Raw genomic sequence first — 19,908 nt, forward strand, 5'->3', positions numbered from 1 at the left:
GTATTTCTGAAGCAGCATGACACATCCGAATGTGATCGTGCCATTTCTAAAACGGGTTGGCTTGTATTTTTCTATCGAAAGCATGATTGATATAAAATAATAAATTTTATATTAAAATAATTTTAAAATTATATTAAATATTTATTTTTTTTGAACATTTTATTATTCAAAATTAAGCCATTTTTTGAGTCCATAAATAAAACATGCAACAAAAAATTATTTCAACAGTTTCAAAATATTTTAAAATATTGATATCCAAATAAAAAATTATTTTATCTTAAATATTTTTAATATCAAAATATATTTTTTATTAAAAATTATTTTATAACCAAAAATTACAGCATCCCTAAACAACCCTATAGTGAGTTAAAATGTGCTCGAGCACTTAATTCATACTAGAAATATAGTGTATTCCATTGTTGAAACAACCTACACAATATAGTTGCACTGCATTTTGTTCAATAGAAAGGTTTGCAAGTAATGGGTTATGTAACGAGAGGCAATTGTTTCCCAAATATTCCTAATCCCAAACTTTGATTAAGATGGGAATCAACTTAAGATCACTTGATCCAACTATTAAGAACTCTACTACCTCAATAGACTGGTACTTCCACTCCATGCCATAAATGAAATGTTTTTTTTTTGACTTACGAGGCTAATAAAGTGTTGGCTCTACTCAGCCCAAGTTCAACCTATAAAAAACACGTGCTCAAACCCGTCTATGGGAATAGCGCTGTTGACCATTGTTGACAGCTTCGTCGCACTGTGAAAGAATAGCAACATCACATTGCCACTACCACGTATCGTAGCGACCTAAAGTCACAAATGCTCCCCGCTCGATCATGCGCCCAACAATGCATTTCTGGAGTGGCATGACAGATCCGTTATTTTTAAAATAAGTTGAGTTGTATTTTTCACTCAAAAAAATTATAAATATAAAATAATAAATTTATATTCAAATAATTTTGAAATTATTTTAAATATTTATTTTTTTGATTATTTTATTATTTAAAATTAAATAATTTTTGAGTCTATGAACAAAACATCCAATAAATTATTTTTACAATTTCAGTATAGTTTTGCAGTCAAGTAAAAAATTATTTTATCATAAAACAGTTTTTGATATCAAAATATAGTTTTTATTAAAAATTATTTTTTAATCAAAAACTACAACATCTTCAAATAAATCCGTAATGGGCTAGAATGTGCTCAAGCACTCAATTCATGTAGGGAACATAGCATATTCTGTTGTCGAATCAACCTATACAACACAATTACACAGTATTTTGTTTAATAGAAAAATGCGCAAGCAATGGGTTACATAATGAGAGGCAATTTTTTCTCAAATATTTCTAACGTCAAATCTTAATTAAGATGGAAATCAACTTCAGACCACTTGGTCCAACTTTTAAGAACTTCACTAGCTCGGTAGACTGATATTTCCACTCCATGCCATAAATCAAGATATTTTTTTTGACTTTCTAGGCTTATAAAATGCTGGCTTTACTCAACCCAAGTTCAATCCATAAAAAATACGGGCTCAAACCCATCTACAGGAACAACGCTATTGACCACTGTTGACGGCTTTGTCACACAATAAAAGAACAGCACGATCATATTGCCACTACCACGTGTCTCAACGATTAAAGTCATCACAAACGTTCCCAGTTCGATCATGCCTTTTGCGACGTGGACCATTGGATCACGCACCACACAGACGCCCGAGCACCACGAATTCGTTCATTTCATGCTGGAAGCGACCATTACGCGATCCAACGGTGGATTCGCTCGAAGCAAGGAGAAGCCATCTTTCGTGCGAAAAGTTACAGCCGCTGCCCTTCTAGAACTTCGGTCGTCCGTTGGTCCACCGCGTCAGTTGCCCAAAAGGAAAAGGGCCAGAAATTCGAAATGCTGATTTGAAACAACCAAACGGCAGTAAATATAGTGAAAGATTGGGGGCGGCAGCGTGAAGAGACGGGGGTAAAACCGCAGGTCACTTCCGTCTCCCATTCCTTCCGCCGACCCGCCAACGACCGAACCCTCTCTTCTGCCGATGACGGAGGATTCCGAGGTACTCATTTCCAAAAAGATATACGTACATATATTATATAAAAACCGACGTCATTTCTTGCTTTCATTCTTGTTTATCTCGTCTCTTCTGATTTTTTTTTTTTTTTTGATTTATAGGATCAGAAAATGACAGCGTTGAAGAGGGCATACGCAGACATGATCTTGAACATGGCGAAGGAATCGGCGTCTCGTATTCTTGAATCGGAGCGCGGGGCCATCCGGTTCCAGCACAGCCTGTCCCTCACCAAGGAGGAGGCTTTAGCGATGCTTCTCCGTCTCAAGAGCATCATGGACTCAGAGGTGGTTGCCACTGCTTCATTTATCCCAGATGCGTGGCTACACAGGGTCTTGTTTTATTTCTGGGTCGAGATCTCTTGATATCAATTCTTATGCATCTGTTTGGTCGAAAGAGTTACTTGTGATGTTCTTTTCCTGAGATCGTGGGTGTTTGGATTATTTTTTGAGGTTTGGATTGTCGCAGAAGACGTCATCACACTTGACTTGGGAAAGAGTAACATTTGGGTTGATGTGCTACACCGTAATTGCTGACTAAAATCCCTAATCTCTCTTTCCTATCACTGCTGGATATCTCTTATTGGATGTGGAATTCACAAAGGAATGATATCAAAACGATTTTTTTTTTTAAGAATCCATTTCCTTCAAAGTAATCTTTTCCTAACCTAGATATTTCCTCAAATCTACCGCTGCTATAGCTGAATTGCTCAGGTTGTTTTGCTTGATGAAACTGTTACCATGTCTGCTTTCTAGTCTCTTCCTGCTACTTCTGGTTATTATAATTGCGATTAAAATTTCGTTGCAAACTGCATCGCATACAGTCTCTTCTCGAGCTATGAACTGGTGCCTAGCTCCCCAACTTAAGTTATAAGCAAAATCCCTTTCTGTATTGGTTTTATGGTTCTTGTCATGCCACATTTCCTATTTGGGGCTATATTGCTTGGTTCTTCCTTCCTTATGATTTTTACATAAGTTATGCTAGGTCTGTTTCCTTTTCATCCCACAACTAGTTCCATCCAACTCTTAATTAGACCAAGGTCACTGCTGGATCAACTGTGTTAAAGCTTAAGAAATAAGGTTTTCAGTATTGCTGATGACAACTACCATAAGAAAACAGATCATTTTCATATATACCTAGAAGTTGCTCTGTCTTCTTCTTTTGATGATTAAAGTCTGGTTTTGACCAAGTAATACAGTTTTTATATTGGAAACTTTTTGCATTCTAAAAGGAGGAGGTTATATTTTTGTATATGGGAGAATTTACAAAAACCATCAAACACCATAGGAGTAATATTTTTGGTATGTTGAAAGACAAGCTCAGAATGTGGCAGATATGCTTGCTGGAAGAAAGTTTCAAGATCTTTTTAACATGTAAATCATGAATTCATGATTCAATTAGTTGATCCTTCTTCCTTAGAGACAGGATGCATGCTTCAATGCACAGGTTGCTCTCATCGGTATGCGTGAAGTAGGTTCATCTTATCCATGCAAACACTGTTACAACTTACAAAGGTTCAAGTTCACCTTCCTAGATCATATCAAAGATGAAACTGACCTACATATAGCCCTTCACTACCAAATATCCCATAATGGTCATGGGGTAAGTATTCCAGTTACAAGTATGTAATGTGCACACCTGTATACATGTATATGTATATGTATACGTATATGTATTTGCACACTTAGAATATATAAATCTAATTGATTTATATACATGTGCATGAATACATACATATGTTTGTATCTGCATGTATGCTTCAAATAAAACGGTGAACGAATATAAAAGATAATCAAAGAGTAAATTTAAATGTTTAGAGGCCTCTTCTGCATCTATCAGTGACAATGTAAATTTCAATTATAAAACGAACGCCGATAGAGTCCTCTACATTTTTTGGTATAGATCTGGTATAGATGTCTTCCTACATGTGTAAAAGATGACCAATTTGGTGGTTTCTAAATTTATATGTCTCTCCACACATTCTGTTATTCCATTTCTATTTGCACACACAATGCATTTTCTCAACTCGAGGAAGCTTTATTGCCGACAGATAAGTGTAAGTTCTCATGGTTAGTTATTTGTTACTGAGATCATTATGGATTGGTTGGCTGCAGAATCCATTTGAATCATACTTGAATGGCTTGAATTTTATTGCTTCTCCCTGTGGTGCATATTGTTTGGCCATCTTTTGGTAATTTTAACTACACAAAATTTATGGTTATCGTGACATACAAGCATGTTAGTGATCAAAGCAACGACAATTAAAATATGAATAGATACTTGATGTTTCATGAATTAGCTATGAGTAATTTGTGCACTTTGATAAATGGCTAAATATATCATAAATCACAATCATAACCATAACCATCAAGCCTTGTCCCAACCATTTACAAATCCTCGTTTTCTAGAATTCCTATCTAGGGCTATGACTTTTAGTAAATATTTCAGTTGTTACCAGATGATAATGCAGCCAAATTTGTTAGTAATAGAAAAATATTTCAGTAACTCCGAGAGTAGTGTGACTATGATTTTATCTTAACTAGTTTTTATTCTTATTCCCAATTTTTGAGTAGTTTTTATTGTATGCTGTTGTTCTTCAGCTCAATTAATCTAAAACTGCTTGGAATTTCTTATCTTACTTTAAAAATTAAAAAGACTGAAATTGTCGCTGACAAGATGCATTGTTTTACAGATTAAAGAAGCAGAGAAGGCAAACTTAGGTCAGGTAAGAAAGATTCAGGAGCTTGAAGGTCGGCTCAACAAAGCAAAGGATACAATAGATTATCTTAGATCTGAATTAAAAATAGTGAAAACTGAGTTGGAAAATAAAAAGCACACCCAAGCTAAGCTTTTGGATGAACAAAGTGCGGATGGTGATGCCACTTATGACAATGACTACTGCCAAGAATGCAAATCTACTTCTCATTCACTGCTGTGTTCTAAGAGTGGATCTACAAATGTTCCAACATCTGGCACTAACTGCACTGCTTTAAAGGATCGCACTGCATCAAAAAAGTCTGCTGGCAGCCATGATTTAGCATCCTTTGTACCAAGCAGCAAAGAACCAGAGCTTTATAGAAATGGTTGCACCCAAAGGATCCGTGCATTTGAACAAAATCTTTTGACTGGGAGAGGGCAGCCTGGGCAAAGTGTTGACTGGTTGTCAATCTTAAAGAACAAAGCAACTATATGTGACAAAAGAAATGCTGAAAGACCTAAAAATGTAGATCTTGCCCTGGCAGCTAAAACAGTAAATCAGGCGGGGAACTCCTTTGAGTCTAAAGAAGTGACCCGGCAAGCTAGCAGCTCTGTAAATTGCCAAGCTTTAGAGTTCTGCAAGCTTTCTTCAATAAAACAAAGAACTAGATGGAAACTAGCAGCAAAGTGTAGAAGCCGTGATACTGATCATGAAAAGGAAGATTATGAACCATGCGATGTTGATTATTTGAGGACTCTTTCTTCGATAAAACAAAGAGCAAGAGGTAAGCTTGTTAAGAAGTCTACCGGCTGCAGTACTTCGTACGGCAAGTCAGGTCATGGATCATCTGATATTGATTGTTCTAACATTGCTGGGAAAAATAACCTGACTAAATCTTGTGAAACTTTGCATGGGGCAGTCAGTGAGGCACCTCAGAAAACTCAGAGTTCTCGTATGGCTCATCTATCTACTGGAAATAGTAAAACTTCAAAAGATAGTGAAAGTAACTTGAGCAGATTATTAAATAATGAGAAGCCTGAGCTTTTGAATGGCAATAGTATAATAACGACCAGGAGAACTGTAACAAGACATAATTGGCATTCTGTGAACCAAATTTGTAGGAGCCTGCAGTCTAGAACTGGACATACTGGTCAAGAAAATAGTGTCAGGGAGCCTCCTTTGTTGAGCACAACTAACACTAATGATGATGATACTAATGGCTCCTTGCCGATGAATTGTTCAAAGTTAACAACATCAGATCATAGAGTAGCAGTGGATTTGGATGTTTCTATGCATGAGAAAAAAGTGACCCATGGAACAGGCAATGCTCTATTCGAAAATCCTGATTTGAAGGATGAGAAAACTTGCAGGTCGAGTGGACCTGCTGAAGCTGGAAGTTATAGAATTCTCAAGACATTTCAGAGGAAGCGGAAGAGAGAATCTCCAGTTAGCAACAATGAAACTGTTTCTATAGAAAAAAGGAGTGCATCAAAAATGATGGGAGATAAACAAATAGCCTCGCTGGAGCCTCAGAAACCTAGTTTAGTAAGGGAGTCATCCAGAGACAGTAGGAGAGTGGCACAGGTTGCTCGTCAGGTTAGTGAATTACCCCTTCTTTTTTACTGAAATCACTAACACATGGATTGCTGAGTGAAATCTTTAGCTTTCACATATCCATGGAAATGGAATTACATCACTTTTCATTATAACCCTTTACAAATCAGTGATACTCCAAACAATACAAATGGAACATATAAATACAACTAAATATGGAAAGAAACTAAGACAAGAAATAAGTAAAAGAAACAATGTGGAAGATGGATTGCTGAAATGTTGAGTTTATATTAGATGAGTGATAGAAATATCTTCACTTTTAACTATAGAGTGTCCTTCCTTGTAGCCACAGTTTGGTGGCCTATTTGAAGTGGTTTTAATCCAACCTCCTTTTCCTCCTCCGCTTTCTCTTTCATTTCTAGCTATAGGACAAAGGGGATGCAGCCACTTGTGTTCCAATGCAAGCATTGAGGATGGACCAAAGTCCTTTGAGTGTCGAACCTCTTTTTTAATTTTCAAAACCATCAATATAAGGTTACATAATTATGTTATAAAAGAACTTCAGAACTACCATATGAACATTATCCTGATAAAAATATCTTCAACTCGGCCTATGCATAGTAGAATACTTTTTAACATCTTTTGTAACCAAAAATGAAGTTACATATTTTTCAAATGCTGCTGATAATTGATAGATTAAATCCTCAATGTAATCCTTTTGTAACTCAAATGCCTCACTTAAAGTTTGTTGATTGAAGTATGCATGTGCTACAATCAAAAGACAGGCTCGGGACTGGGATTGCCTAAAAGACTAATATTCCTAGGGATCTTAGGAGCCTAGATGGCTAGACTCAAATATATTCCATTAAAGGTCCTTTGTTGTAAAGCCTTGTGGTTGCTTGCATGACTTTTAGCTGGAGAAAACTACTTTTTTGTCAATCTTTGTGGATTCTACAATTGGAGATCAATAACTTGGAATGAACATCTTTGGGCACAAGTTTTGGTGCTTGAGTGATATTTAATTATTGAACTTTCCAACTTCTTTAATCGAGGAACTTTCCAACATTGATTCCTATAGCAGGCTTGCTCTTGGCAATGTCTTCCTTGCTAGATTTTCATGTATATTTATGGCTTATTCTCTACATAACTTATCACATAGAGCATCACTCCATGGAGGTGGGTCTTGATTGTATCAGTCAAGATTAATACATGCACTCTCAGCACCTGGATCTATAAATCCTTATGCTATTTGTTCGAAAAGATTGTGAAGTTGATCAAATCTCAGTGCTTACTCTTCGGTTGCTTCATCTCTTTCATTGGTGGGGAGAATGATGTTGTTTTGTCTGGTCAGATTGCTTAAATCTGCAACTGTATGAATTGGATCCACTCAGATCCACATGCATCTCTAGAATTCTATTGCTTTCATTGAATATAGGCTGGCCAACCTGGGCGATTCTAGACTTGCAGTTACAAAAGGATTTATGTTGATTTACGGAACTTCCTCTATTAAAGCTACCAACTTGGTATGAAATGGAGTTTGACATAGGAAGAATCAAACACCACTAAAATACAGATAACATGATTTCAAGTTTCCTCAAGCTAAAGATTTAGGTTATATATGATTTTTATTGTAACAATAGGATTAATAAATTTAGTTCTCTGCCATTGAAAAGGGCTAAAAAGTCTAATCACTAAAGGAATTCTTTATTGTACTGGAAAAATGGAATTCTTTATTACAAAGAATACTAGATTAAGGACTCTAATCCAGAAAGGAAAAGGACCTGGACCGAAACTGACTGAAAGACACATGCTCCTCACGAATGAGGCACTCAGCTGGGAACCACCCCGGTTCTGCTGTTGAAAGCTGCTGTAGGACTCAGCTGCATGACATATGAAATACAGCCATATGTGTGCCCTGTGACAACCATGCGTGCACGAGTCATCATATCTTTTCTCCTATTTCAGCTCATAGCTTTGTCCAGAAAAAGATGGTGAACAAGTTGCTTCCTGACCAATCCAAGGAACATGTGGGGGGACCTTTGGAGGAAGGCATATAGACTGTTTCGGATGTTCAGGACTGCGACTGATTGATGCTGAGATTATGGTTTCAACTGTTGCTGCCAGGTATTGCGTAAAGTAGGCATGCATGTCTGTACCATTACTGCAGGAGCCTTCAAGGGAATATTTGAAAGACTGACCGCACAAGAATCATAGGATATGATTCTATTTATGATAGTTCATGCAGTATATTATGTTTTGTTTATTTCTTTTTCCCCAAGAATAGGCATTGAGAGTCAATTTACTGTGGGCATCCCATTTTACAATTTCTTATGATTGGTAACTTTTACATTAAAAAGCAACAGTAATATATATTGGATTAATTCATGTATTAGCTTGCAAAAATCCTATATATGTATCTATACCTTCTTGAAATGGTGGGCAGTTGCTCTAATTGCATGGCTATAATAATTTATGATACTTGACTGCGCTCTTGCAGTTCAACATTATTATGGTGAATGTCTGTGGAACATTTACAGCCAAAAATGACAGGAGGGTGTTCAGTTTTTTGTCGGCTCCCAATCTTTTATTTCTTTTCCTTGACCGGTTGGAGGAAACCCAACTGTTCAACCTGCATAGCTAATGAGTCAACGAAACCGCTCCTTTCTCTTGGTGTATACTTTACTAGATTGATGAAACTATCTTTGGAATGAGCTGCACTTTAGTTTTCCACCCACAAGTTGAATTCTTCTTATAATGCTAAATCTGTATAATGATTTGGCAATCTATTATTTCTTATATATATCTAAAATGAACAATTAGTATATGCAGATTTTTTATTTACTATATGGATGCTGGTATTAACGTGCTCGATCATCATTAAAGTTCATTGCTTTATATCCAATAGAAAAGTTTGTACAGAGTAATCCATTCACTATGCGGACGTTATTACTAATGATAATGATATTAATATACGTGGATATTATTAAAATTAATTACTTAATGTGACAAAAATTTGTCTATTGAAATTTAGTATTCATTATAATTTGTTAGATTGTTATATCATATTTCAAGGACAACTGAAGAAAAAAAAAAAATCATATCTTATTCATCATGTGATCATATATTATTATACGGCTATATTGAAGCGGACAAGCCTTTTGACTGAAGTCTCGGAATGATATGTTGAGAAACTTGGCTCGCATTATTTGGAGTTATCAAGGCTTAATTAGAATGTTGGACAACATCACTTGTCCTCCGGTGAGAGGACGGTCCCCAAGATCTAGCTAAAATGGAGGTGGCTTTGTGATTGTTTCTTTATATTTTAATTTAACTGGACCGGTTGTTAACCGGTTGGTGGAGATGAGTAATTCTTTTATGGCACAGGAAAGATAGATCCATCAGCATTTCGTATGCAGAGTAACTCTTTGTGCACTGGGGGTGGTGTAATAAATCTGACACAGAGCGCATCGTATGTTGCGATTGAGCCGTGTAGCATCTACATGGAAGATGGGATAGGTTCTCATTCCACGTCAAAAAAATAGAGGGCGTGCTTGTTCCCGTTCGTGATGGACATTCAATGTCCATCACAGTCTGCTTTTTCAAATTTTTGCAGATAATTTTTTTTTTTATGACAAAATTTTTTTTGGCTTATCATATTCTTCCACTTTGCCATTTCAAACACTGTCTTTTCTCTTCGTTCTCGAAGACACTCTTCTTCCTTCTTATTCGGCCGCTCCAATCCATCATCCAAGCTTCCCAATTCCCACAAGATTTAAAGGAATCTCTAAATCCAACTCAACATCTTGGAGAACCATAGCCGGAACTCCCCTTAAGCTGTGAAGCGGGAGGCCACGGTGGTGAGGAGCGGCCTCTACTGTGACAGGTGCGGCGGCCATGACTTCGAAGCCGGCGACGAGGCTTCTTTTACTACCAGCAGTGCAGCTCCCAGAGCTAGAAAGTTGTCGCCACCGATTGCACCGATGAGGATATCTATGGTGATGGCTCCGACCCCAGCACTGTGTACAATATCTTCCACCACCGCGTCTGACAAAAATCCGATGTCCCTTCCGCTGCCCCCAAAATCTCCAGAGACGAATTGCTTCGCTCCCTTACCTAGTCCCTTTTCGACTCCGTCATTAAGAGGATGGACGTGGAGCCTCGGTGGCACGGCCCTATGGGTTCAACAATGAGCCCTCGGAGCCTCGTGACTTCGGGTCAGGGCTGTGGCCTGATGCCCTGGCAAGATACGGCTCCGATACATACAAGGGATATAGGTGATGATCTAGCTCTAAGTACGAGGCCCTGATGGAGAGGTTCAGGGTGAGCCCGCTGATCTACAGGATTGTAGAGGACCATCTAGCTATAGTATGTGGCGTTATCGATGGTGTTCTATTTTATGACATCCGACAATGTTTCATTACTTCTGTTTTATTTTATGACTTTCTTTTTTATGATATCCAACATTATTTCATGACTTCCTGCACTATTTTATGATTTTCGCTACTGCTTTATCAATTTCTCTACTATTTTCTGACATCCGGCACTGTTTCATAATATCGTACATTATTTTATAATTTTCTCCACTATTTATGAATTTCTACATTATTTTATCACTTTCTATACTATTTTATGACTTTCTGCACTGGGTTATGACTTCCTGCAATATTTGATATCTTTCTACAGTATTTTATGACTTCCTCCATTATTTTTTGATATTTGACAATATTTTATGACTTTCATCAATATTTTATAACATCTTCACGACTTCTGACACTGTTTCATGACTTTTCGTACTGTTTTATGACTTCCATCATTGTTTCATGACTCCATATACTTTTTATGACTTTCTAAACTGTTTTACGACATCCTATATTATTTTATTACTTTTGATAATGCTTCAGGACATCCTACACTATTTTATAACTTCCTTCACTGTTTTATGATTGTACTATTTTATAATTTTCTCCACTGTTTCATGATATCCTATTTTATAACTTTCTCTACTGTTTCATGCATCCGCAATTGTTTTATGACTTCATTTACTATTTTTTGACTTCTTATGATGTTTCATGATTTTTGGCAATATTTTATGACTTTTGGTACTGTTTTGTGACTTTTTTCAATGTGTTATGTCGTCGTGCACCATTTTATGACTTTCGATATTATTTTCTACATTATTTTATGACATTCTATACCGTTTCATGACTTTCTGTACTATTTTATGATTTCTGATGTTGTTTTATAACCTCCGGCATTGCTTCAGGATATCCTATACTATTTTAATCACTTCACTGATTTATGATATCCATGACATTTTATATTGTTTTATTACTTCCTACACTTTCATGACTTCCAGTATTGTTTTATGACTTCTGCCAGTATTTTATATGCGGGAGGAGCAAGGCGACTACGGCGACTATAAAGCTAAGCTTCATTTCAGATGTTCCATAGGTCATCTTACTCCATTCAATATGTCGAAAATTATTGGATGTATGCCTTAGAAGTCAATCTTGACTGACACATTTCATATCTCCAGGACATGATTTTATACTTATTGGGCAGTTATATTACTATTCATATTTATGTGTCTATGAATCATCCAAGAGATTAACAAGATGATGGCACATATTCTCAAGGAGTTGAAAATTTGAGACATGTGTTATTGATGATTAATTTCTAAATTGCTTCTGGTCATAGGATCATCATGGAGATGGTGATTGATCTGGATAGACCAGTGCACGGATCGCTTTCTTCGGACAGATGGGTCTCGAGTTTGCAGTATAAAGATATTGGAGCGAAAGTGCAGATGGTTATTAGAGAACAACTAGTACTGAGTGTGACCAATACGAGAAGTCACATAGATGTCTTCTCACTCGTTAGTGATTTTCTCGATGCTGCAGTTGTATGACTGATCTTTTACCTGAGATAACATTACTGCTCGTAGTAAGACTGCTGGAGTTTGACTGACATATCAACATAGGTCTCAATAAGCCCTTGTAGTGGATGTTGACGACAGTTGGTCCACTGTAAGAGTAGGATATGCATCAAGATGGGATCTATCGATTCTAGTAGAAGGGAGTAGTCCTATGGGATTTAAGAGGCTGAATCTTTAAGTCTATGGCCATAGCAGTGTGATTGATGAAAAATTTTTTTCATAGAATCACAAATAGACTCGAGCTGATTGAATCTATCATATGATCGATGTTGAGGTTTGACGATTCATCCATGACCTGCCATCTGGTCAGAACTCACGATAGAGAAACTGTATCATACGCTAACTACACTTAGAGGTTCATTTTTTATTCTGCTGGATTATCACTAATACTGCTAGGTGTCACTGGTGGATCGTAAGACTCATGAGGATCATCTTGATGATCAATAATTCTTGGTGGGTTGAGTTGGAATTGTTCTAATCCATTGAAAAGAGTTTCATGATATTGTGATAGAGATTACAATATATCTCACTACTAGATAGAATAGAACCTATGGGGTCATACACAAAAGAGTCTTTTGACTGATCAAATAGTTGAATTACGATTATGAATCGTAATAAGATTTGATTATCAATTTGATTGATAATTGATCCAATGCAAATATTGCATTATGTAACTTACTAAAGAGTTAGTGAGTTATAGGAGGATTAATTAGCAATAGGATTGCTAATTGGCTTAATTTGATTGAGCAATGAGACTTGCATTAAGTCTAATCTGATTGGATTTAATTTGACTCATTATGAGTTTGATTTGATCAACCCTAATAGAGTTATAGGATAACCCCAAAAGGGTCAGATGATTAGTCTCAGTTAAATTAGGATTTGAGTTTGACCCAATTCTTAATTAGACTAGGATGTATGTATTCCTAATTAGACTAGAAATCTTTATTTTCATAGGTGCACTAAATCCTAATTGGATTAGGATTAGAAATTGAGTTTGACTCAAGCACTAAAAAAGAGTCCAATTGGACTAGGACTCCTCCTCCAATTAGGAGATATCTAATTTAAATAGATTGGCTCCAAATTAGATTTAAATTTCTATCTATTTGAGTTTAATCAAGTCCTAATATGATTAGGACTTATTGATGTTTTATTGGGTTTAAAATAGCTATTTAATCTAAGAGTCCCATGTTCTTAAAACTCTTCTTTTTCTTGCACTAAAAGAACTCCACGTTGAACTAGTTTTGTGCATCTAAATAAACCCACGCCTCCACTAATTTTTGATGCCACTTTTACTCTCTTTTTAGCTTGTAAGAAAGAAAGATTTCCTCCTTTTCCTACCATGTAAATCTGGACGGAAATAGTTTTGGGGTGGGCGGCATCAAAAGGATAAGAGTCCTTGGTGTTATGGACTCTTGAATCCTATCCAATTTCAAACTCCATCTTAGCCTATATATACCCAGCAATTTGGGACGTGTAAGAGAGGATTAGTACCAGGTTTTGATGCCCAAAAGGAGCTCTTGTGCGTGGAGAAAAATAAAGGAGAGAATGGGCGGTGAATAGGTCCAAGGCGTGAGGTATGAGACTCCATATCTCTTCTTTCTTACAACAACCAATTGTTGGTTGTTAGAATATCTTATCTCCTCCCTCTTGTCTATGTTTAGACATGGATGTCTCTTCTTCTCTTTATCCAAAAGTTAGACAAAATTATTACATCTCTATTATAGAGATTTGGTGCATGGATTTTAGAAAGAAAAGAGAAGGAAGGGTTCTTCTCATGATCTCTAGCGTAGAAATCAAGATCCTTCTATATCTTCTTATTCTCTAAGAGTGTCTTAGGAAAAAAAAAGATTTTCAACCATCAAAATGTGATCTCTGCAAGGAAGCTAGCACTTCGGTGAGATCAAAAGGCTTCTGATCAGATCAAAATCTCGTATGGATATCCGTAGAGACCGAATGCTTGTGCGGCTAAAAGAGATCTTCGAAAGACATCCATAATCATCTATTCGCATTGAAGATTGATTCATGTCCAGATATATTTTATATTTATTTTTTTCTATTTGATTTCTGTATCTGAATCTTATCTCATATATGATGATCCTATTATGGTTTAAAGATTTGATCTTATGCATACTTAGATTAAATTAAATTTAATTTGAAAATTTTTTAAATTCTGCTACATACTGGTTTTGTAAAATCATGCGTGCATGAAATCATAAAAAATCTAACAGTGGTATCAGAGCCATATCATATGTATGAGATTAGGATTTAGATTTGAAATATGTAGAGAAAAATTTCAGATCTGAAAAATTTTGATATCGTTCAAACATAAGGTTGCTCTGGCATAACTTGTTATGCTGAATAGTTGTCTTAGAATGATGTTAAAATTTTAATTAGATTAAATTTTTTTTGATCTAATTTTTACTGCATATATATGATATATGTTTTATTATTTAGATCTGAAAAGAGTTTCGAGATCTGTTTTAATTCATATATATGATATATGAAAGCATGTTTAGGATTGAAATTTATTTCTATGATCTGAACTTGTATATATATATGATACATATTTGTATGCATGATCTAAAATTATTTCGAGATCAAAATTTACTCTTCATGCAAAGAATTCAGATATAAAAATTTTGATTTAAAATCTAAAATTAGTGTTTGTGCATGAGAGATTCATCATGAATAGATCAAGTTAGGTCCTGTAATCTAATTACATTAAAAGATTTCTGATTTGATCATGTTGGGTCTACATCGATTTAGCAGCTGATCAAACCGAATCAAGTATTGATTAGAATGAGATCAATAGAGCCTAAGATCATACAAGTGTTGTGATCGAATCGATTGACACCCATATGTAGAATTAATTAAATCTAAGGACCTAATTTGACTTTGTGGCTCGAGTCTGATTCACCTAAGCTAACCTATTCGGATCAATTATCCAATTGGTGTCTAAGATAAGTAATTGAAAGGTGGTTATTTAATTGATTCCGTTCGCTTATCCAATCAATTTATTGGTGTCTAAGAAAAACAACGAGGGGACCCCCACCAATCTTCACTTACCTGGCCAATTTGGAAGATTGAGTCTCAAATATGGTTGTTTGGTGATTTGATTTAGCCCATGCCAATTATATCAGTCATGTGATGACTGATTAGATGAGATCTAAATCTAAATTTCTCTATAAATATTAAGTCCTAGATCTTCCATCATTATAGATGTGCAGGCATGCTATCGGTATTGATTGTTCTCGACTGGTCACAGTGGTTCAATTACATCGATATCACGTAAGCTCTCTATTAGTAAAGAATTACTGCAGGATAGAGATGGAGTTGGATCCAATAACTGTTAGGTGAGGAACTCGATGATGGCTTTACACTTACTTGTGAACGGTGGGTCTGGCTTAACTAAGAAGTACGGGCAATAACTATTAGGTGAGCCCACATGATTTAGAGATCAAGTGGCTGCAACATGCTTAGAGAAGCATCTGAGCAAAGAGTTGTCCATGCATCGATGTTTATTTGTATTACCAATAATTGTTAGGTGAAGTGCACGGCATCGGTAGGACCGCAGTACCCACTAAAAACTCAATTATCGCATTAGAATTTTTATTTCTCTACTCAGAGAGTGTGAAAGATCTGATAAAATAGTAAGAGTCTCTTTTTGTATCTAAAAATTTCTAGAGCAAATCATAAAATAAGTACAAACATCCAATTAGAATCTTTGCTCTTTGCTGTTCATTGTGTCAGCTTCCAACCCTCTAGCTCAAATCTTAGATATCAACCGATTAATCGAAACTGATTACATAGACTAGCTTACAAATCTAAGAGTTATTCTTAATACTAAAAAATTAAGCTATGTTCTCTACTAGGTTATTCTGATGTTAACAATCCATCCAACCCATAGTCAACAAGCTATACTTGATGAGTGGATGGATAATGACAATAAAGATAGGTGCTATGCATGAGCACATATTTACTGCCTACGACACGTTAATTCATTTGCAAATATTATGAGGTGATCAGAGTCACACAGCATATATAATGCATGATGGGCAGTCAATCTATGATCATTATTTGATAATGATCAAAAAAATTAAGGAGCTTGAAAGGCTCGACATGATTATGCATAAGAAATTGCTTATAGATTTGATCTTGCAATTTTTGATTTGTTTATATGGATAGTTTATGATAAACTACTATATAAAAGACCATCATGGCACCTTATCTAAATTGATCAAAGTGTTGATAACAAAGAAATCTTGAAAGAGTTTAGAGGTAAATACCTGGAGAGCCTAAAGAAACAAAGACACACCTAGAGTAGGTATGTCGAAATTACTCAATATTATTCTTACGATTTTTTCTTCTCGCAATTGAGCTGTGGACTCTAGTGTAGAGTCGATGAAAAGATAGAGGGCTGAGGAAGTGACTCTTAAATTGACTATAGGGCAACAGTTGCTGTTGTGGCCATAGATATCTGTCCTTTACGATCATCGTTTGGATTTAGTTCTTAGAGACGATTTCTATCATTTGCATAGTGATGCATATGTCAACTTAATTGAGCAAGCAGTGAATGTCATTGGATCTGATACATCTAGAATTGAGATAAAATTTAAAGTATATGTGGAACCTATAGCTAAATCATATTGGAGAAGAAATGATTAACAAACTGGAGAAATATGGACTTTTGGGCTCATTGATTGTGGAGTCAAATCTAGTTTGTGTATCATCTCTTTGAGAAAATATGACCAAGCTATCTTTGTAGGACAAGAGGAAAAGGATCACTGAGATACTTATCCTTGTATACATTTGATGTGTGTAGCCCATGTGATGTGCTAACCAAAGAGTTGTCTCTACTTTGTATATGAGATACAAATCTGAAATTTTTAAAAGGTTCAAATAATTCAAATATAAAGTAGAGAAATAAATCAAAAAAATTTCTTAAGGTACTTCAATCGGATCGAGGATGCAATATCAATAAAAAAAATTTCTCGATTATCTCATGAAATGGCATAGTTTCATATTGGACTGCTCTTAGTACATCTCAGCTCAATGAGATAAGAAGAGTCATGGGACTATATGAGATATGGTCTGATCCATAATGGAATTCACTGATTTATTTATGTTTCTTTAGAGACATACTTTAATTCTATGGAATTGGATTCTCTCTAAACATGTTCCTACCACACCGTATGAGATATGGCATGGTGAGAATTGAAGCTTAATTATTTTGAGATTCAAGGATGTCCAGTCGGTATCTAAGATAGCAAGTGGATATGTTAGAGGACAGACCTATAAAGCTCATTCTAAAAGAGTTTGGGATACTACTTTCTGAAAGGATTACAATGTGATTGTGATCCGACATGCTATATTCTTGAAAAATTGTTTAATTAGGATGAAGCAGTGGAAGAAAAGTTAAGCTCAAAGAGAGCGTCTCTGAAGTGCGATGAGCTTTTGGACCTTAAGAACCTATTCATCATGAGCCAGTAGACGTATATTTCTTCTCCACCTCATATATATAATAGCATCTCCTATCCTCTCGAAAGGTACTTGGGTATACTTGAAAGAAGATGTAGAGAAAGTAGTTTCTCATAGGAGATGGAGAGCATAGAGATGATCTCAGAATCAACAATGAGGTGATGCAAGACATCGACTCCAAGAAAGGAATATGAAATAGCTTTCCTAAGTAGAGATTTTTTGAAGATTTCTATATGGAATAGCCTATAGATTTCACTTCTTGTGATAGGAGATCACAAAGTTTATAAAAATCTTGGAGTTAGAATAGTCATTTCGATAATATGATCAAATTGTTTGATCAGATATAAGAAATTATGGATTTCAAAAAGATCAGTGGGAGCGTCCAATACTGACATCGATTAAAATATGGTTGAATATAGATTTTTTCATAAAAGACATAAAATGAGTGTCCTAAAGATCTATAGTGATAGATGCAATTGGATGCTTGTGTTTTCATAGATAAAGTACATAGATTGGATGCTGAAATGGTTCAGCATAGAAATCTTGAAGAGGAATCTACTACTCTCTCAGCCATAGTCGTATGCTATGTAGTACTTGAACTGATTACATTATGAATGTCACAAGTAGATATCAGTTGTATCCAGGCTGAGAGCACTGGATTGATGTGAAAATATTCTTAAGCTCTTAAGAAGAACTGAGGACATATTCTTAATTTGGAGAAGAATCAAAGCTAAGAGTGGGAGGATACATCAATTTAGATTTTATATCTGATATTGATGGTAGAATGTCTATATCATGGGGTGTGTTCCTATGTCGATATCTTAGAAGGATTCTAAATAATCGATCAATGAAAGCTGAGTATACTGTAGATGTGTAGGATGCATTCTGATTTTAATGTTAGTTACAAAATTAATTGTCATGCCATCAGATGTCGTGACATAATATTACAAAGACAATGGCATCATAGTCCTTACTAAGGAGCCTAGATCTCACCAGATATCCAAGCACATAGAGCAGCAGAACACGCGACTATCTCGGTAGAAATACATAGAGGTGTAGAGAGCAAACTCTACATGTGATGTAGTTGACTTACTAATAAGTTACTTAGCTAGCCTAAGACTTAAATCTATCATGTGAAGATGGGGCATAGTACATGGTAGATTGGCTTTAGTGCAAGTGAGAGGTTGTTGGATGTATGCCCTAGAAGTCAATCTTGACTGACACATTTCATATCTCTAGGACATCATTTTGTATTTACTGGACAGTTATATTATCATTCATGTTTATGTATCCATGAATCATCCAAGAGATTAACAAGATGATGACACATATTCTCAAGGAGTTGAGAATTTGAGCCATGTGTCATTGATGATTAATTTTTAAATTACTTCTGATCATAGGATCATCATGGAGATGGTGATTGATCTGGATAGATCAGTGCACAGATCGCTTTCTTCAGACAGATGGATCTCGAGTCTGCAGTATAGAGACACTGGAGCGAGAGTGTAGGTGGTTGTTAGAGAATAACTAGCACTGAGTGTAACCAATATGAGAAGTCATATGGATGTTTGCTCACTCATTAGTGACTTTCTCGATGCTGCAGTTGTATGATTGATCTTTAACCTGAGATGACATTACTGCTCACAGTAAAACTGCAGGAGTTTGACTGATACATCAACATGAATCTCAATGAGTCCTTGTAGTGGATGTTGGTGATAGTTGATCCACTGTAGGAGTAGGATATGCATCAAGATGGAATCTATCGATCCTAGAAGAAGAAAGTAGTCCTATAAAATTTAAGAGACCGAGTTCTTAAGTCTATAACCATAGCAGTGTGATTGATGGAAAAGAATTTTTATAGAATCATAAATGGACTCGAGCTGATTAAATCTATCATATGACCGATGTTGAGGTTTGACGATTCATCCATGACCTGCCATCTGATCGGACTCATGATAGAGAGATTGTATCATACGGTAACTACACTGAGAGGTTTATTTTTTATTCTGCTGGGTTGCCACTACATACTGCTAGGTGTTACTGGTGGATCGTGAGACTCATGAGGATCATCTTGATGATCAATGATTCTTGATGGGTTGAGTTAGAATGGTTTCAATCTATTGAAAAGAGTTTCAATGATATTGTAACAGAGATCACAAT

The 19,908-nt window shown here is 35.8% G+C and overlaps 1 protein-coding gene across 1 annotated transcript; it reads left to right on the plus strand.

Annotated features, from left to right (window-relative positions):
* The first annotated feature begins 1,916 nt into the window (after window positions 1-1,916).
* LOC105060253 (uncharacterized) lies at window positions 1,917-8,720 on the plus strand. Its single transcript, XM_010943874.4, has 4 exons — window positions 1,917-2,071; window positions 2,188-2,370; window positions 4,776-6,377; window positions 8,301-8,720. The coding sequence occupies exons 1-4, from the start codon at window positions 2,054-2,056 to the stop codon at window positions 8,328-8,330; spliced, it is 1,833 nt and encodes a 610-aa protein (XP_010942176.1). The 5' UTR covers window positions 1,917-2,053; the 3' UTR covers window positions 8,331-8,720.
* Window positions 8,721-19,908: the final 11,188 nt, after the last annotated feature.

This window comes from Elaeis guineensis, chromosome 1, assembly GCF_000442705.2.
Source record: "Elaeis guineensis isolate ETL-2024a chromosome 1, EG11, whole genome shotgun sequence".
Lineage (NCBI taxonomy): Eukaryota > Viridiplantae > Streptophyta > Magnoliopsida > Arecales > Arecaceae > Elaeis > Elaeis guineensis.

What these genes read in the sequence shown, in the direction of transcription:
- LOC105060253 (XM_010943874.4), top strand. An exon ending in AGAGCATCATGGACTCAGAG is followed by an intron (nt 2,371 to 4,775) that starts GTGGTTGCCACT and finishes ATTGTTTTACAG; the next exon opens with ATTAAAGAAGCAGAGAAGGC. An exon ending in TGGCACAGGTTGCTCGTCAG is followed by an intron (nt 6,378 to 8,300) that starts GTTAGTGAATTA and finishes CTCCTATTTCAG; the next exon opens with CTCATAGCTTTGTCCAGAAA.